This window comes from Fistularia commersonii, chromosome 10 (genome assembly GCF_037954325.1).
Source record: "Fistularia commersonii isolate RoL2024-O1a breed Wild chromosome 10, RoL_Fcom_v1.0, whole genome shotgun sequence".
Taxonomy (NCBI): domain Eukaryota; kingdom Metazoa; phylum Chordata; class Actinopteri; order Syngnathiformes; family Fistulariidae; genus Fistularia; species Fistularia commersonii.
In genome coordinates this window covers 13,769,468-13,784,327 of record NC_141293.1, presented here as the reverse complement: position 1 = coordinate 13,784,327, position 14,860 = coordinate 13,769,468, and the positions used below count along the sequence as shown (strand labels likewise).

The 14,860-nt window shown below is 48.1% G+C and overlaps 1 protein-coding gene across 1 annotated transcript; it reads left to right on the top strand.

Annotated features, from left to right (window-relative positions):
- Positions 1 to 270: 270 nt before the first annotated feature.
- mcl1b (MCL1 apoptosis regulator, BCL2 family member b) lies at positions 271 to 4,304 on the top strand. Its single transcript, XM_086153853.1, has 3 exons — positions 271 to 838; positions 1,167 to 1,417; positions 1,549 to 4,304. Exons 1-3 carry the CDS (start codon positions 424 to 426, stop codon positions 1,663 to 1,665), a joined length of 783 nt encoding a protein of 260 aa, XP_086009979.1. The 5' UTR covers positions 271 to 423; the 3' UTR covers positions 1,666 to 4,304.
- The last annotated feature ends 10,556 nt before the right edge of the window (positions 4,305 to 14,860 follow it).

Here is a 14,860-nt window from a genome sequence, read left to right as displayed (position 1 = left end):
TGGTTTATGGTTGAGTCTTATTTTACAATTCTTTTTTTAAATATGATTTTTCACTCGGGGGGGGGAATCAACACACACCAAAAAAAACGATCTATTCCGGTCATCTTGCCCCCCCCCCCCTTTTTAAAAAAAAAAAAATGTTGAGATAATGCGGTTATTTTTGTTTTGGTGAATATAAATTTGTTTTTCTTTAAATCTTTAATTTGGGCCCGCCCCGTTTTTGACGTATGCTGTGACGTAAGAACGTGAATGGTTACTTTATCGCTGGTGCACATACGGTCGTTCACTTCCGACCACGATGGGTAGCAGCGGAAGACCGGCTCATCGCTAGCTCTTTGTTTTAAAAACTAGCTAGCGCCGTTTTTTTCACCTTTTCCTTCTCCGAAAACAGAATCGACTCGGATACTTCCTCTCTTCAAATAAATGTCTCTTCGTGTAAAAAGGAACATGTCGAAAAGCGCCAAGCTCAACATCGGCCAGGGACTAATGAACTTCTGTGTTCCTCAAAATGGAGTCGTGGACGGAACATTTCACTTGGTCTCCGGGGGCTCGGAGCGGACCACCACCGCGGGGCTAAACGCCATTAACGGCTACGCGTCTAAACCGCATCGAGCCGGGAGCGACGTCGACGGCAACATGGGAGACGGGCGGACGGCGGAGCGTCGCGACTGCCCGACCCGGGAGGAATGTCTCCACTCCGAGACGTTACGAATAATCTACAACACACTCGCCCACGCACTGGGAATCGGCAGTCCGAAATGCGACGACAGCAAGGCGGTGGAGACGATGCGGCGGGTCGTCGGCGAGCTGCTGGAGAAGCACAAATACGTTTACAATGGTGGGTCGAAGCGCCCCCGTCTGCGTCTGCGCAGTGTGCTTGCCTGCCTGTCTAGCCATTAACCGTCAAGCTAGCGACCGTTTTCTTCAATAGATGTTCTTAATTGTCGTGTATTTAGGGCGTGTTTATTTCATGATATGTATCAGACACCTTGTTCGTTTGCGATTTTCTCTTGACTGTTTTAATTGGTGTTTATTAACACTCAAACGTTTGAACAGTCACAACCGGAAGTTTTAAGACAGCCGGCGTCCATTTTTTGGACATTGACAACCAACACAAACAGATATGACCACTGACCACTGTTTCTCGGACCATGCATCTTCCACAGGTATGATCAACAAACTGTCTCTGCATGAACATGGCCGCGACCTGACGTTCGTCAAGGAGGTGGCCAAGAGCCTCTTTGCCGACGGGGTTGCCAACTGGGGCCGCATAGCCAGCCTGGTCTCCTTCGGGGTTGTGGTGTGCCGGCGGCTGATGAAGACAGACGGCGAGAAGTGTGTGGAGCTGGTTTCACAGGAGATCTCCTCGTATCTGCTTTCAGACCAGAGAGACTGGCTGGTGAAGAACAACGCCTGGGTGAGGAATCGTTCAATGGCAGGAAAGGGGGAGGGGGTAGATTGCATAACTGCACTAGTTTTGCGAGAAGGCTTACGTGTCAAAGGGCCCGTCACTCCTCCTGAGCCCAAGTGTTTTTATTACTTTTGCAGGATGGATTCGTTGAGTTCTTTGCAACAGCTGATCCGGAGTCCACAATGAGGAACGTTCTTGTGACTGTCGCTGCATTTGCGAGCATCGGGGCAACGCTTGTCATGCTGATCAGGTGACTGGTGTGACACACAGATTTTTGTCCCCATTTTATTTTTGTATCTGAGCGTTGTGTATCCATGGACACGCCTTTTTCTGAGAACATCTGAAGTTCCACTTCAGATGGAAGGCAGGAATTAAGACACGCTCCAAAGACCACACCTATCCCCCTTCAGCCTCCAGCTGCACTGTCACGCCCTGCAACAATTTCCACTTTTTATTTAAGTTTGAAAGCTATATTTTTATAGTAAAATATGTAAAACGGGCTGTGGGTGATGATCTGAAGTTTAAGTTTCTTTTTTTTTTGTTTTGCTCTTACATGCGAGTCTGTTAATTTCCAAATCGACACAAAGACCATGGCTAGAGCAGGGAGTACTGTTTGGGTTAGACGTGTGCCTGAAGATGAAGCCCGACTCCACAGATCCCCCCCCCCCCCCACTTAGGGCTGACTTGTGTGGACGTCCCAGCGGTTGGTGAGGTCATCGGCACAGGAAAACAACTTCATGTGGAACTTTGAGCTCTGCAGAAAGTCTGAGTCTGCAGGAACGCTTGGAAGAGGTGTAATAGGTGCAATAGGGCCAGAAATGCAAGCATATACATGGCACCAAAGTTCCCAACCAGTTGGATAGAAACTGACTGATTGTATGAACAATCTTTAATTGCAGGGCTCCTGTGAAACCATTAAATAAAACAAAATATTAATGAGAAGTAATGTTTTTCTATGGGTTGTGAGGACGAGAGAGCTGTCACCCTTGCCTTTTTTCTTTTTTTCTTTCTTTCACACTGAAACCCGAAGTGCTATAACAGGAACCCATTTCCTAGAAGTTAGATGTTGTGAAACCCCACACGCACACACACACACCTCTGCAGAGCAATGCAGCAGCCGCGGTGTAATCTGCAAAAACCGGGGGGAAATAAACCCTGCAGCTTTTGCACACCCCCCTCTGAATGTGATTACTTCATCAGAAATTGGATTACTTTCCTGAGCTGTGTCTGTGGCTTCATGACATTTTCGCAGAGGACAGTTTGAATCCTTTACGTGGGAGTTGGGGGGTGTTTACAAGTCTGCTTGTCGTCCGGGGTTACGGTACAAACAACGCCAGGGCTTGGGAGGAAGCGCTTGTCTGGCATCTCAATGGCAACGATCCACCGAAGACCTTCCTGGGAGCTGTCTCAAGCGCAGTCACCCCTCCCCCTCCGCCCACGCTCATTGTGAAAAGCACTGCTGGGAATCGGCGTCTTTCGCAACAGGCTGCCAAGCTTTGCATCATACGGTGGCTGAACCCACTGGAGATTTCTCCACATTTCAAGCCGTGTGTGTTCACATGGTTGCAGTATGCTGAAGTGGTGTCTCGGAGTCAAAGTGAAACTTATAATGAGGTCGTGAGGTGAGGAAGGGGAGACTAAAGGTAGATGGTGTGTTCTGAGCACGCTCAGAAGCCCTCACTTTGTCAGACACACAGGCCCAGGTGAAGAGGACAAGGGTGGAAGGAGGAAGAAAAGGAGGTGCAGCCAATTGTGAGCTGTGCATTCCTGACATTCCGGTTTCTTAGACGCTCCCCCTCCCCCCCATTCCCTCCTAGGTTAAACCTGTTCTGGCAACTTATCTGCGCACACACACACACACACACACACAATGGCCCTGAACAGCTTTTATTAATTTGCACTTTTGAGTAACTTGAGCTCTGAGTGAAGGAACGGCCTCCTCGCAGAGCCCAAGTCATTGGTGGAGAGATGAACTTCCCCCCTGAGCAGAAGCGGCGCCCCCGCCTTTTTGGAAAAAAACAAGGTCGCCGTTTCTTGGAAGCGGGTCTGACGTAGGCGTTTTATCTAAAGCGGAGACTGCTGCTGCAGTTTGGACGCCAGTACCTAGAAGTCGGGGTCTGATGCGAGGAGATAGTGGCCCAGGAGAAGACTGGGGTGGGGGGTGTGCAGAAAACTATATTCTGTGTCAAATGGATGGTAAAAAAATGCTATGTAAAACTGGTGGTTTAAAAAGCAAATACTTGAGGTACTTTCATTAAGTACAATACACAGAGCAGTCATGTTGTGGAAGCAGACTGGAGTGCAGTGTTCCTTCTCGGTGTGTGTGTGTGTGTGTTTAGAGCACAGGCCAGGGGGGTGCACTTTGATGCCAGAGGGGCTTATGGTGTAGTATAAGCCCTATGGTTTGAGTTTTTTTTGTTTTTGTTTTCACCGAGTTTGTCCACCAACGGCACCAAGCAAGAAATATGAAGTGCCGTGAACAAACCCTCAAGAGACACCATGGAAAAAAAATTTAACAGCAATGATAAGAAAGTCAGTGAGAGATGGAGATAATGAAACACATGAAATCATCTGAAAGCTGAGAAGGGGAAATATGATGATGAGTGTGTAGCGCTTGGCTTCGCTGTGACTTTGCTGGGAGACGAGGAAAGACCGGTGTGTTTACTGTGTCTAAAAATGCTGGCATCGGACAGCATGAAGCCAAATCAATTAAGGCCACACCTAAAGACATTACACCCCTATTACGCTCACAAGCTGCTTGTGGTTTTTTTTCATTGGTAACGTGCTGAATTTTTTGCAACGATCATCCTGGTTTGTGAAAGCTACTTCAGTAAACCAGCGAGCACTGCTGTGTTAAAAAATGTTAATAAAGTTATTCTTTGTTGCAAGTTGATCTATATTTCTTTGTTTTTTTTCTTAAATGTTATAAGGATACTATGTTATGCAGAGGTGTACATCAAAAAATTTACAGACAAATGATACTATTTATCATTGCGGTGAGAGTGGTTGTGAGATATGTTTTCTTTTTCCTAGGGGCGTGTAACAGAAAATAATTGACTGGCATTGGTTTCATGGTTGACGGGAAGTTACTGGACATGTCTTACACACACACACACACACACACACACACACACACACACACATACATCAGATGGTGAAAGCAGAAAATGAACATGTGTTGGCGCATTTCCAAGGCGATAAGCTGCTCTTGTAATTTCCCAGAATTTCCCACTTCAGCTTTCATTTTTTCTTTCTTCAAAGATGCAGTGAAGGATATTCAAATATCATCTTTAATGAAAAACCAAACGTCCCACTTTCATAACCACATAATTTCATAACCACTGCGAGCCGGATGGTAAATGTCAGAGACATCAGGTTTTATAACTCCAATCATCAAATCATCATTTATTCATCAAAAAACAGTTGTTCAAAGTGTGTGAACAGACAGACTAGTGGCCACATGTGGAACTGCAGGTTAGGTCAACTGATTTGAACTAACATTTTAATTTGATATGTTTAATCAATCCGATGTCTGACTCCAGACTAAATAACTCAATCTTCAATGACCTCCCCCGACGGCGACCTTAGGCTCCGCCTCCCCTTTGCCCTTTCCTGTATGAAGTCTGCCCAAAGTTTGATGTTTGCCCAATCCAGGCCAAAGTCGACGCTCTCGCCAGGTGTTTTGAGTGCAGTGCCTGTCGGCATATGGGCCGTTAGCATTGCAGCATGTTTGGGTGCTAATCCCCCTGCAAGCTAGCCACTCACGTTCGTTTCTGAAGCTCTATTCATGGTGGCGGTGGCGGCAGGGTATAAATACCGCCGCGGCGGTCCGTTCTGAACCTCAGCTGTCGGGACTCTTGAAGCTCACACCTCTGAAAACAGTACGATGTCATTGGTTTCAGGACGCCGGGGGTCATCTTTGGGGGGTCATCGTCACTTAACTCCCACCTGGAGGAGACAGGTGGGCAAGGCAACCACTTATCCACGGCACTGTCAATCATTTTGCTGTGCTAAGCTAACTAGCCAACTCAACCAGATCGATGACACTATTGGAGGTGACTTTCTTTATGTGACCTACTCGTCTGGCTGTGTGTGTCTGTTTGCATTTGTGTAGATATACGTGCCATTTATTTTAGCTGGAGTACATGCTGTTCTCCAAGGCAGGACACTGGGTCATCGTGTGTGTGTGTGTGTGTGTGCGTGCGTGCGTGCGTGTGTTTGTTTGTGTTTGTCAGGGGACACCCTGTTCCCAGAGAAAACTTCCAGTTACTTGGTCACAGATGAATCTGAAGCGCTGTGTGTGTGTGTGTGTCCTTCAGACATCAGAAACTCGGCCTTGTCCCGCTCCCACTTCCTCCGAGTGTTAAAGGCTCTCGGACGTGCGTGAACGCTGCTGTCGGCATGGAGACTTGAACAGGTGTTTTCCGAAGGAAGCAGGTCAGCCGATGTTGACCAATCGGCGCGAGTTAGTGAAGGCGTCTTGTCGGATTGAGCAACAAAACCCACTTCTCTTGTGTGCGCACGGCACTGTGTCACCGCTTTGGTCAGGCGCGTCTTGAAAAAAAAAGATGGACGTCTTGCTGGAAAAATTTGGAGGCAGCCAGTGAACCTGGTCGGGGTTCACGCTCTGGTGACCCCTTGCCGTTACCATCGCTAGGTAACCAAAACTGGGTTATACAACATCCGAGAAGTAGGTGACCCAATTCCCCTCCATCTGCGTGTTTTGCTACAATGCTACCTTGGCGGCGGCCATTGACGTCTGCTGTCACCGGGTTCAAACAGGTCTGGGCCTGTCGCCACGCCGACGTTATGTCTGTAAACTCATCAGGTGTGTGTAATGGGGGAGGGGGGGTTACGGTCAATACATACCTGACCTTTTGTTTGGTGGGTGTTTGTGCTAACCAGCCGGTGGTTTGTCTGAAAGATCCAGGGCAACCACGCATTTGTGTCTGAACACACATACACACACACGGCTGTCCATCAGTGCTGTTGTCTGGTTGAAGCTCAGCGGCTGTGCATCGTTCATATGACCGATTATCCTTTCGCCACGCCAAACATGGAGTCATGCCTCTGCGGGTCACATGGCTGCCCCCGGCGCTGCCCTCAATGGACGAGTGTGTCGTTGTTCCCCTTTTTTCTCTTTCCGATGAGCTCATCCGCCGCACGATAATTACATGGCTCTTCCTCCTCCATCTGTGGCCGCCGCCGTCACGATCACAGGAAAATTTAATAATAGATTCCAGTGTGTGGGTGTGTGTGTGTGTGTGTGTGTGTGTGCGGAGGGTAGGGGGTTGGCGGGGGGTAATGGCGGCGAGCGGCATGTGAGCGGCGTGCGAACAGCATGAATGTACCCAGCTGACAACTTGAGTTCCTTCCTTTCCCCGTATATGAGCCAATCAGCAGGCAGCAGCGGGACACCTGGTCCAGGATCCCCCTCCTAAGCCCCGCCCACTGCCCCCTTCTGAGGCACCGCCCACTTTCATGCTGTTCACTTCCCCTCTCAAAACAGTGCCGACAATTGTAAAATTGTTTATAGACATATTTCAAATTTTTTTTAAAAGACTGTTTCAATTGGCCTTTGATAAAACATCATAGGGCTCTAAATAGACTCCAGTCTAAAGGGGGCATAACCTAAAAATACAGGATTTAGCTCTGGTGTATGTGTGTGTGTGTGTGTGTGTGTGTGTGTGTGTGTGTGAGGGGGGGACTGTAGTCAAATAAAGGTTGGCACACACCGACACACACACATACATGGGGCCTTCACATGCACGCCCCCCACCCCAACCCCAGAACAGGAAGTCGTCCAATCAGAGCCAGAATTTGCAGATTTGAGTCCTTTCAAATTAAAAGTCCTGCAGGTCTGGAATCAAACCCTCAACCAGGAGGAGGCTGACTTTTCCTCGGGGGGTGTGTCTGGTCCAGTTGTTGAGTACCAGTAAAACTAACCTGATCACTGTGCTTATCACTGTTGCTTGGGCTGGTGGGGAGTTTGGTGGTTTGTTTTTGCCAACCCAGTTGCCCTGCCCTTTGGCAAGGCACAATAGCCCTCCCGAGCTAGCGAGTTAGCTGTTAGCATGTGTGAAAGGGAGAATCCAGCGCGAAGGTCTTTGGGAAGGAGGTGACGGGTATGTGAGCGGACAACTTGAAGAAACGTCGAGCAAATGGGGAGAACTTGAGACTCCGGAGGCCCCAAATGCCTCGCTTCTCCACGCTCCGCAAAAAACAAAACAACAAAGAAATTCTCGGTGTTTAGTCTCCCGCTGCATCCCGCTGCATCCCCAGGAATCTGGGTCACGGCCGCAGCCTTTCATCCTCCCCCCCATTGGATGGCGGCGGTGGCAGGGGCAGGATTGCAGCGCTGATAGAATAAGATGATAACTGGCGGGAACAAAAGAGGAGCGTTGGGTTCAGCAACGACCTGATCCCTGTGTTTTTCCAGCGTTGGAGGAGAGGGTTCGAGGAGATAATCCACAGAATCAGCCATGGAGATTACACTCCATTTTGGTGGGCTAATCCGGCATTTGCGGCGTCTAAATCCGGTGTAATCGAGCCATGAGGAGGGGGGTTATTGTCCAACCTCGAAGGTCGCCAGCAGAACCCGTCCCCCCTGCTCTAGACCCTGCTCTAGGTCTGTATCCCCCAGTGGTTGTCCGATCTCCAAAACTGATACACTTTGGAGTGAATCCATAAAAACTTCCCTCCAGGAGCTGCTAGACAGATGTTCTCAAGTGTATTCATCTGCCACAGAAGGGAGTCCCTTCTTTTGAGCAGGAATGAAGTTCTGGTCGGAACATTGGAATTCTGGTCGGATCATTGGAATTGGCCGACTGGGCTGTTATGAAAATACTGTGATACTGAATGAGTGAAGTGGGATTATGGGATGTTTGTGGACAAACAGGATAGAAGGCGTGTCTCTGGACACTGTTCTGTCATTTCCCAAATAAGTGAAATCCACTATAATCTGTTCGGATTAGTACCAAGTAGAACCTCGCCTGGATCAGGTTGGGAATCAAAATGGCCACCACTCATGCCATGTTTGAGTACTATTTCAGCGCAAGGCCTTCCATCCTGTAAAAGTACATACCTGAAGGTAAAGTTACTACAAAGCAGTGTCCTTACATGTACTTGTCACTTTCTAGATACTTGTATCCCTCTCCAGATACTTGTCTGCCTGTCAGAATACTTGTAACCCTGTCCAGAAACTTGTATGCCTGTCCCAAAGAGACAGACACTTGGTCCAGTTGGTGGTTACTTCATTGGTACCGTGTAAATGTACATGTTAGAATCATGTGCATGTGCTCAGACCAGTCCAAAGTTCTCCCTATTTTCCTATTGTTCCCATCTAAAATGCGTGTCTTGTCTCGTTCCCATCAAACTTTCCTCTCCAGTGTCCTTTAACGCCTCTCTCACGTTTGACGGTCCTATAGGACGTTCCTGTCCAATGTTCCCTCAGATGTTTTTCATCAAACCTTCCTGTCCAAATTTCCCTTACAATTTTAAACCTTCTGTTCCATGTTCCTGTTTGACATTCCTATCACTGTTCCTATCGGTCATTTGGATTAAACTTTCCTGTCCATTGTTCTTTTACGCTTCTGCCCAATGTTGCCAAGACGATGTTCCATCCCTATGTCCCGGGTTGTGCGGTGGTCGTCAACAGCTCTGTGATGGGGCCAGTTTCCCTGTTGGTGCACAAATTTCTTGCTTCTCTGAGTCACCTGATTGGATCTACGCATTTGCGGAAGGTGTGTTTGCAGCGCCGCAGCCAACAGGAAGCCCGGGTTGTAGAAATAACAGGGTGTTTTTTTTTAATCTGTCGAAGAGCAGCAGGTTATTATCAGGCTGTGAATCATAGCAGGGGGGCAGGAAGTCAACCTGACCAATCAGGATCAAGTCATTGTTTATTTTATCTATTATTTATGATAAATGAATGAAAAGTACCTACCGGTCCGTGCTTTTATTTTCCTGTTCCGACTTTTTGCTCCACTTCCTTGACATTTAAAATAAACCCACATCTCTATTGATATATGTTCATGAACGGTGGATCGTATTTTGGCTTCTTTTTGTTTTTCAGCCTTGGGTTTATTTACTTCACGTGAGGAAGTCAGGCAACGTCCCGGCCACACCTGCTGCAGCCATGTTCTGTGGAACAGATGCCACCTGATATCCGCGTGTGTGTGTGTGTTTTCAGAAGACGCTGTTTGCATTGCGTTATTTGCTTACAAGGTCAGGTGACACGGATAGCCCTAGGGTTAGCCTACAGCCCCCCCACTACCACCAACAAGCATGTGAGCAGAGTGGATCATAGGTGGGTGGCGTGTGGAGGAGGCGGGGTCAGACGCTTTTCTCCACCTGATCGTCCGGATCAGATTGTACCTCGTTGTTGTTATTTGTTGGGCATGTGGTCCAGGCAGCCATGTTGGATTTTTTTACCATTTGAATGAAGGTCAGATCTCTTCTTCGTCTGGTGTCTTCATTCCCGATTCTCCTCCGCTGGTCGCCCACTTTTCGGTGTTGTGAGTTGGCCGCACGCCTGTGCTGTTTTTGATTCCGGGAACCAAACATGTAGTCTTGCCTCCTGGGCTTGGCCCCAACAAGCGACCTGGTGATGCTTTGTCCTCTGAGACGAATAAAGTTTTTCCCTTTTGAATCTTCCCATTTGGCTTGATTGGCTGACAGCCTGATGCTTGAAGCAACAGTGAACAGGGGAACGGTGTCCTTGGATACGGTAACCCCAGGAGGGAATACTGTCCCAGACCAAGGCAGTCCCATAAAGCTGGAAGCATCGAGCTTATTCACAAAACGTGCAGACGCTCTCAGGGGTCAGGGATACAGGAAGTGGAGTATCATTTTACGCTGATGTCACCTCCCCCTTGGCCTCCCTCTATCCACCCCGCCAGCTACCCTCGGCTCGGCTATTTTAAAAGTTTAATGAGGCGTCATGGTGCCGGAACTGTTCTTGCAACCAGAGCCCAAAACATCCAGCTCCATTTACCGTCACGCTCGCCGCTCCACCAGCCTGCAGCGGCGCCTCGTGACAACATGCAAGAACCGCTCAGTTGGTCCTGTGACCTTTGACCCCGATCACCATGGAGATGAATCTGTTAAAGGTCACTTGTGCCACTGTTGTAGCAAAGTCCGAAGTCTATTCGTGTTCGACTCCTGAAAAACTACCTTTTGGCCCTTGAGCGGTGACCTTTTACTCAAATATTTTTCGGTCAAATATTCACACATGCCACTTTCCCACAACAGACTTCCAGCACATCTCCACAAATGGGACTAAATTCCTTCTTTCCTTCAAGTTAGTACTTTTGCAGCACTTGGTATCCACTACTATTGTAGCACCCGGTACACGATACTTTTGTTCGCATTAGTAGTTGGTACTTTGGTGGTACTCGGTACCTGGTACGTAGCACTTGGTACCTGGCACTTCTGTAGTTCTTGGTTTGTGGTACTTTTGTTGGACCTAGCACCCTTTACTTTTGTATCCTTGTCAGAATACTTGTATCCCTGTCAGAATACTTGTAACTTGTAGAGTATATCTAAACTGGTGAGGATCCAAGTGAGCCGATAACAAAATGTGGTGACAAATGTTCTGGTCTGTGATTGGCCAGCGAATGTGATTCAACCAAAAAGTGCTACATCTCTGCATGGGCGCTAGCACATAGCCTTCTATTGCTCTGTGTGTGACCAAGCATTGATTCCACCACTGCCTGTTGTTTACGTGTTTACCATCATGGTTAGAACTGCCACCTTTTCTCGATGGGCGTAGTTAACGCCACCCACTTTAGGAAGGAAGCGTGAAGTAGTAGTTCACCACCCAAAAACCAGTGTTGCCGGAGATGTGCTATCTAAAAGTGCCTGAAGTGTGTACCGAATGGCGTGTCAGGTCATGTTATGAGTAACCATGGCATCATCATCTGCATGGGAATTTTCTGCTGTTTTTGTCAGTGACAGAGTGAAAATGAAGCCCTTGAAAAACAACCCATGTGCAAATCTCTCCCACTGCACTTTGTCCAAATGTTCACACCCGAGGATGTGGCGATTGAATCAGGAATGTGTCCATCAGATGGACGTCACGTGGCAGATGTTTTTCAGATAAAGTCAGACCGAGAGGGTGTTGGATATGGATGGAGGAGGGATGATGAAGATCTTAGTAGGACGCTGAGGATGGAGGGTTCGATTGAGGCAGATGATCTGCTGGGAAAACCCCAGAAGGGAGCGGTCCAAAAGAAAAGTTGTTCAGAAGACTCCCACTGTCATAGGTCATTAATTCCCCAGAATCCGTAGATCAGCATTCTTCTCTCGCATCCAAGTGACGGTCCAAGACCTGGATCTACAATCCAGGCCCTCCTTGCAGCTTGACAGGGCATGAAAACTGGGCTTGCGAGAAGGTCAAATGTCACATGACTCGCTTTGGCCATCAATAAAACGACAGTCTTACACAACATGGCAATAGAGTTCTTGCCATAAAAGGTGTTGGACATTGATTGATTGGCTACGAACGAAGTGCAAAAGGTCTCACGCCGGCAAAAGAACAAAGTGAGTGTTGCCATAGCAACAGCAAAAAGGCATCTGCGCTTTGCAGCTGCCAATTTCCTGTCACATGACTTTGCAGAAACCACCGGTATTATACTTTGGAGCCACAACACCAAACCCGGTGTTTGCCTTTTGAGTGTGCGTCAGTGCATTTGTGAGATCATTATGGGATTTTTACCCCCTGCCTGGTAAACATAGCCATCCTGTTTAAATCCGGTTAAAACATCGGCGCTCTTTACCCCAACCCCATCCATTTATATTTAAATTGGCAAACACGGCTCCCACTAATGGCCAATGTCCTCGACGTTCATGTCGGTAAAGTGGCCGCGCACACCATGTCTTCCAGCAAAACCGACCTCGATCAATCCACGATTGCGATATGCGCTCTGGCGTTCAGTCGAGAGCAACAGGAACATTTCCTGGCAAATATTGACTCAAAGCGCCGCCGCCTCTGTCAGTCCCAGGCAACTTCCAGTCATTTCACTGTACAAACATCGCCAGCAGGTAGTCAGCAGTGTGCAGAGATGGGAGGGTTGGGGGGAGCGTAAACCAGATTTTCAGATCAGGACACCAGCGGCGTCCCCGGGTCTAATGTACTTCGGTTTCCAGCACTTGCGTTTTTTTTCCCATCTTTGAATCTTAGAAGCTAGCCTTTTTTGTTATATTGTTTACCCCTCTTGATGTTCTTGTAACCTTGTCGTCTTCGTTATTGCGAGGCAACCCTCACGTCAACGTCGCGAACACCGAATATTATCGGGATCCTGTTTTTTTTCGTCACGTGAAATAATAATTTGAGATTTAGTCACGTTTATAAAGTTTTATAAACACGCAGTGTGTATAACGAAAGTGAAGTGTGTGTGTTTACACCTGAGACCCAGGCAGGGGTAGCTGAGTTCGCAAGTCCTGGCTGTCACTCAACCGGGTGTCATGTGACCATCACGCCAGGAAGTGCGTCGGCGGCGGGTGAGGGCAAAGAGGTCAGAGGCTCCTCCCACCAGGGCCCCTCGTCCTGCTATGCATTTTTCCCTGGGGCTTTTAACTCACCTTGTAAACAACCACCCAACACACACACACACACACACACAACACGTATGTAGGCGCCCCGCAGGTGGATAGGTGGTGGCTGAAACAGCGTTTGGATCCAGCGGTGAAATGTGATAGGCGTGAGACAGGTGGCAGGCGGCGTTCTCATGTGATCATGTGACCTGATTCCTAACGCACTGAACGACCGGAGCTTCTTTTTCCTGGTGTTTACTGCATTCTTTATTTTTGTTGCTTTTTTTTAACCATTGTAACCTTTCTGGAATATTTTGGTCTCCCCCGGTTGATTCCACAGACTGAAATTTTCGAACCGACCTTGTTGTTAGCAGGCATCGAACCGTTCCACCTCTTGCTTGTTTCTGGTATATGTGAAATTTTCAATGTTTCTAGTTTTTTTAATCATTTTAACTTTTGCAGGATTTTGTGTGCAGAACATCCACCTGTTTTTTTGTCTCCTGACAATTTCATGCAGGCATTGGACCTTCATGCACATCCACCATTTTTGTAGTTTTTTTTTATAATTTAATAATTGCAGAGTGTTTTAAAAAAATGTAGACGTGTAGTCTGCTGACGGACAGATGTTTCAAGGCGTAACAGACGCCTGACCATTCCACCACTCACTTCGTGGGTGGTTCCTCAGTAAGCACGGTCGCGGCGCTGGTCCAGCTGGTCCAACCTCCTCCTGTCTTCACCTGCAGGCTGCCATCTTCAAAAAACAAGAGCTCAGTGTGAAGGAATGCAGGGGGCCTCGGGGGGCAAGAAAGGGAGGTAGAAGGCAAGGAAAAAACACGTCTGCTGATTTTGTTTAACCAGAACTCTGACCAGGGAGGAAATGATTCAGCGCAGGAATGCAATTGACTGCAAACGACTGCAAAGAATGTTTTCGCCCTGTGGCTCTTTCTTCAACCTTTAACTTTCTGTTCTGTATCTGGACTCTGACCCGTCCTGGATCAATGCAGAGCCTCCCCCCTCTCTGCTTTACCTGCAGCGGGAGCAGTGTTTTGACTGAAACATCGTCCGACTCCCACACACACACACACACATACGTAACTTAATTATAAAGGCCTTAGAATGTGCGCTCCGCCCTGTTGAAAAAATATGAACACTTTTTGTTTTTGCGGTGCCCGCCTACGCGCCTTAAAGGAGCAGGAGCCCATGCGGTTTCGGTTCTAGAGTAAAAAGCTTTTAATCCAGACGCCTCCCTTCTCTTTGAAGCTGGCTGTGCTTGTTTGGGAAACAAGGAGGGCGGTGGACTTCTGCAATACATGAGAACCCCAAATGCATTCATGTAAATAAGAAAAGGCACGCTCGTTCATGTGTGTGTGTGCGTGGGTGTGAGTGGGTGTGTTGTGGGTGTGTGAACCGCGGCCATCGTTTTGCAGCGATGCAACTTCACGGTGCGTAGACTCGCACACACTTCAAGCAGGGCTACTGCTGACGCGCTGCGGCACCAACAGCGACCCATAGGGTTCCAGTTTGACATGATATCGTGAATTAGCGTCTGCTAGAGCTCTGTTTCGCTGGCAGCGTTTCACCATGGCGTTAGTCTAAAAAAATTAGCTAAACTGAGCTCCAGATGCTCAGGGACTAGCTTGGGCTCCTTGTGACGTCAAGGGCAGCTTTCAAAATAAAGGACATGCCAGATAAATCCTAGAAACACCCGCTCCCAGGTGGAGACACAAACACAGGAGGCTCCAGACATGAGAACGGGTCAGAGTCCAAGTCTGGTTCGGGGGGGCCGGAAAGCAGAAACAAAAGAAGTACAGACGGAAGAACGCGATCAGTCAGCTGCTTTTATTGTCACTGGGACAATAATGCTGGCTAACTGTGGGAGCACAGTTCCCATTGTGCTGAGGAACTCCAAAATAGATC

Excerpts from the sequence above, each read along its gene's own strand:
- mcl1b (XM_086153853.1), top strand. The coding sequence starts at position 424 with ATGTCTCTTCGTGTAAAAAGGAACATGTCGAAAAGCGCCAAGCTCAAC. Across the intron at positions 839-1,166 it reads GCACAAATACGTTTACAATG|GTATGATCAACAAACTGTCT; the intron begins GTGGGTCGAAGC and ends CATCTTCCACAG. Across the intron at positions 1,418-1,548 it reads TGGTGAAGAACAACGCCTGG|GATGGATTCGTTGAGTTCTT; the intron begins GTGAGGAATCGT and ends TTACTTTTGCAG.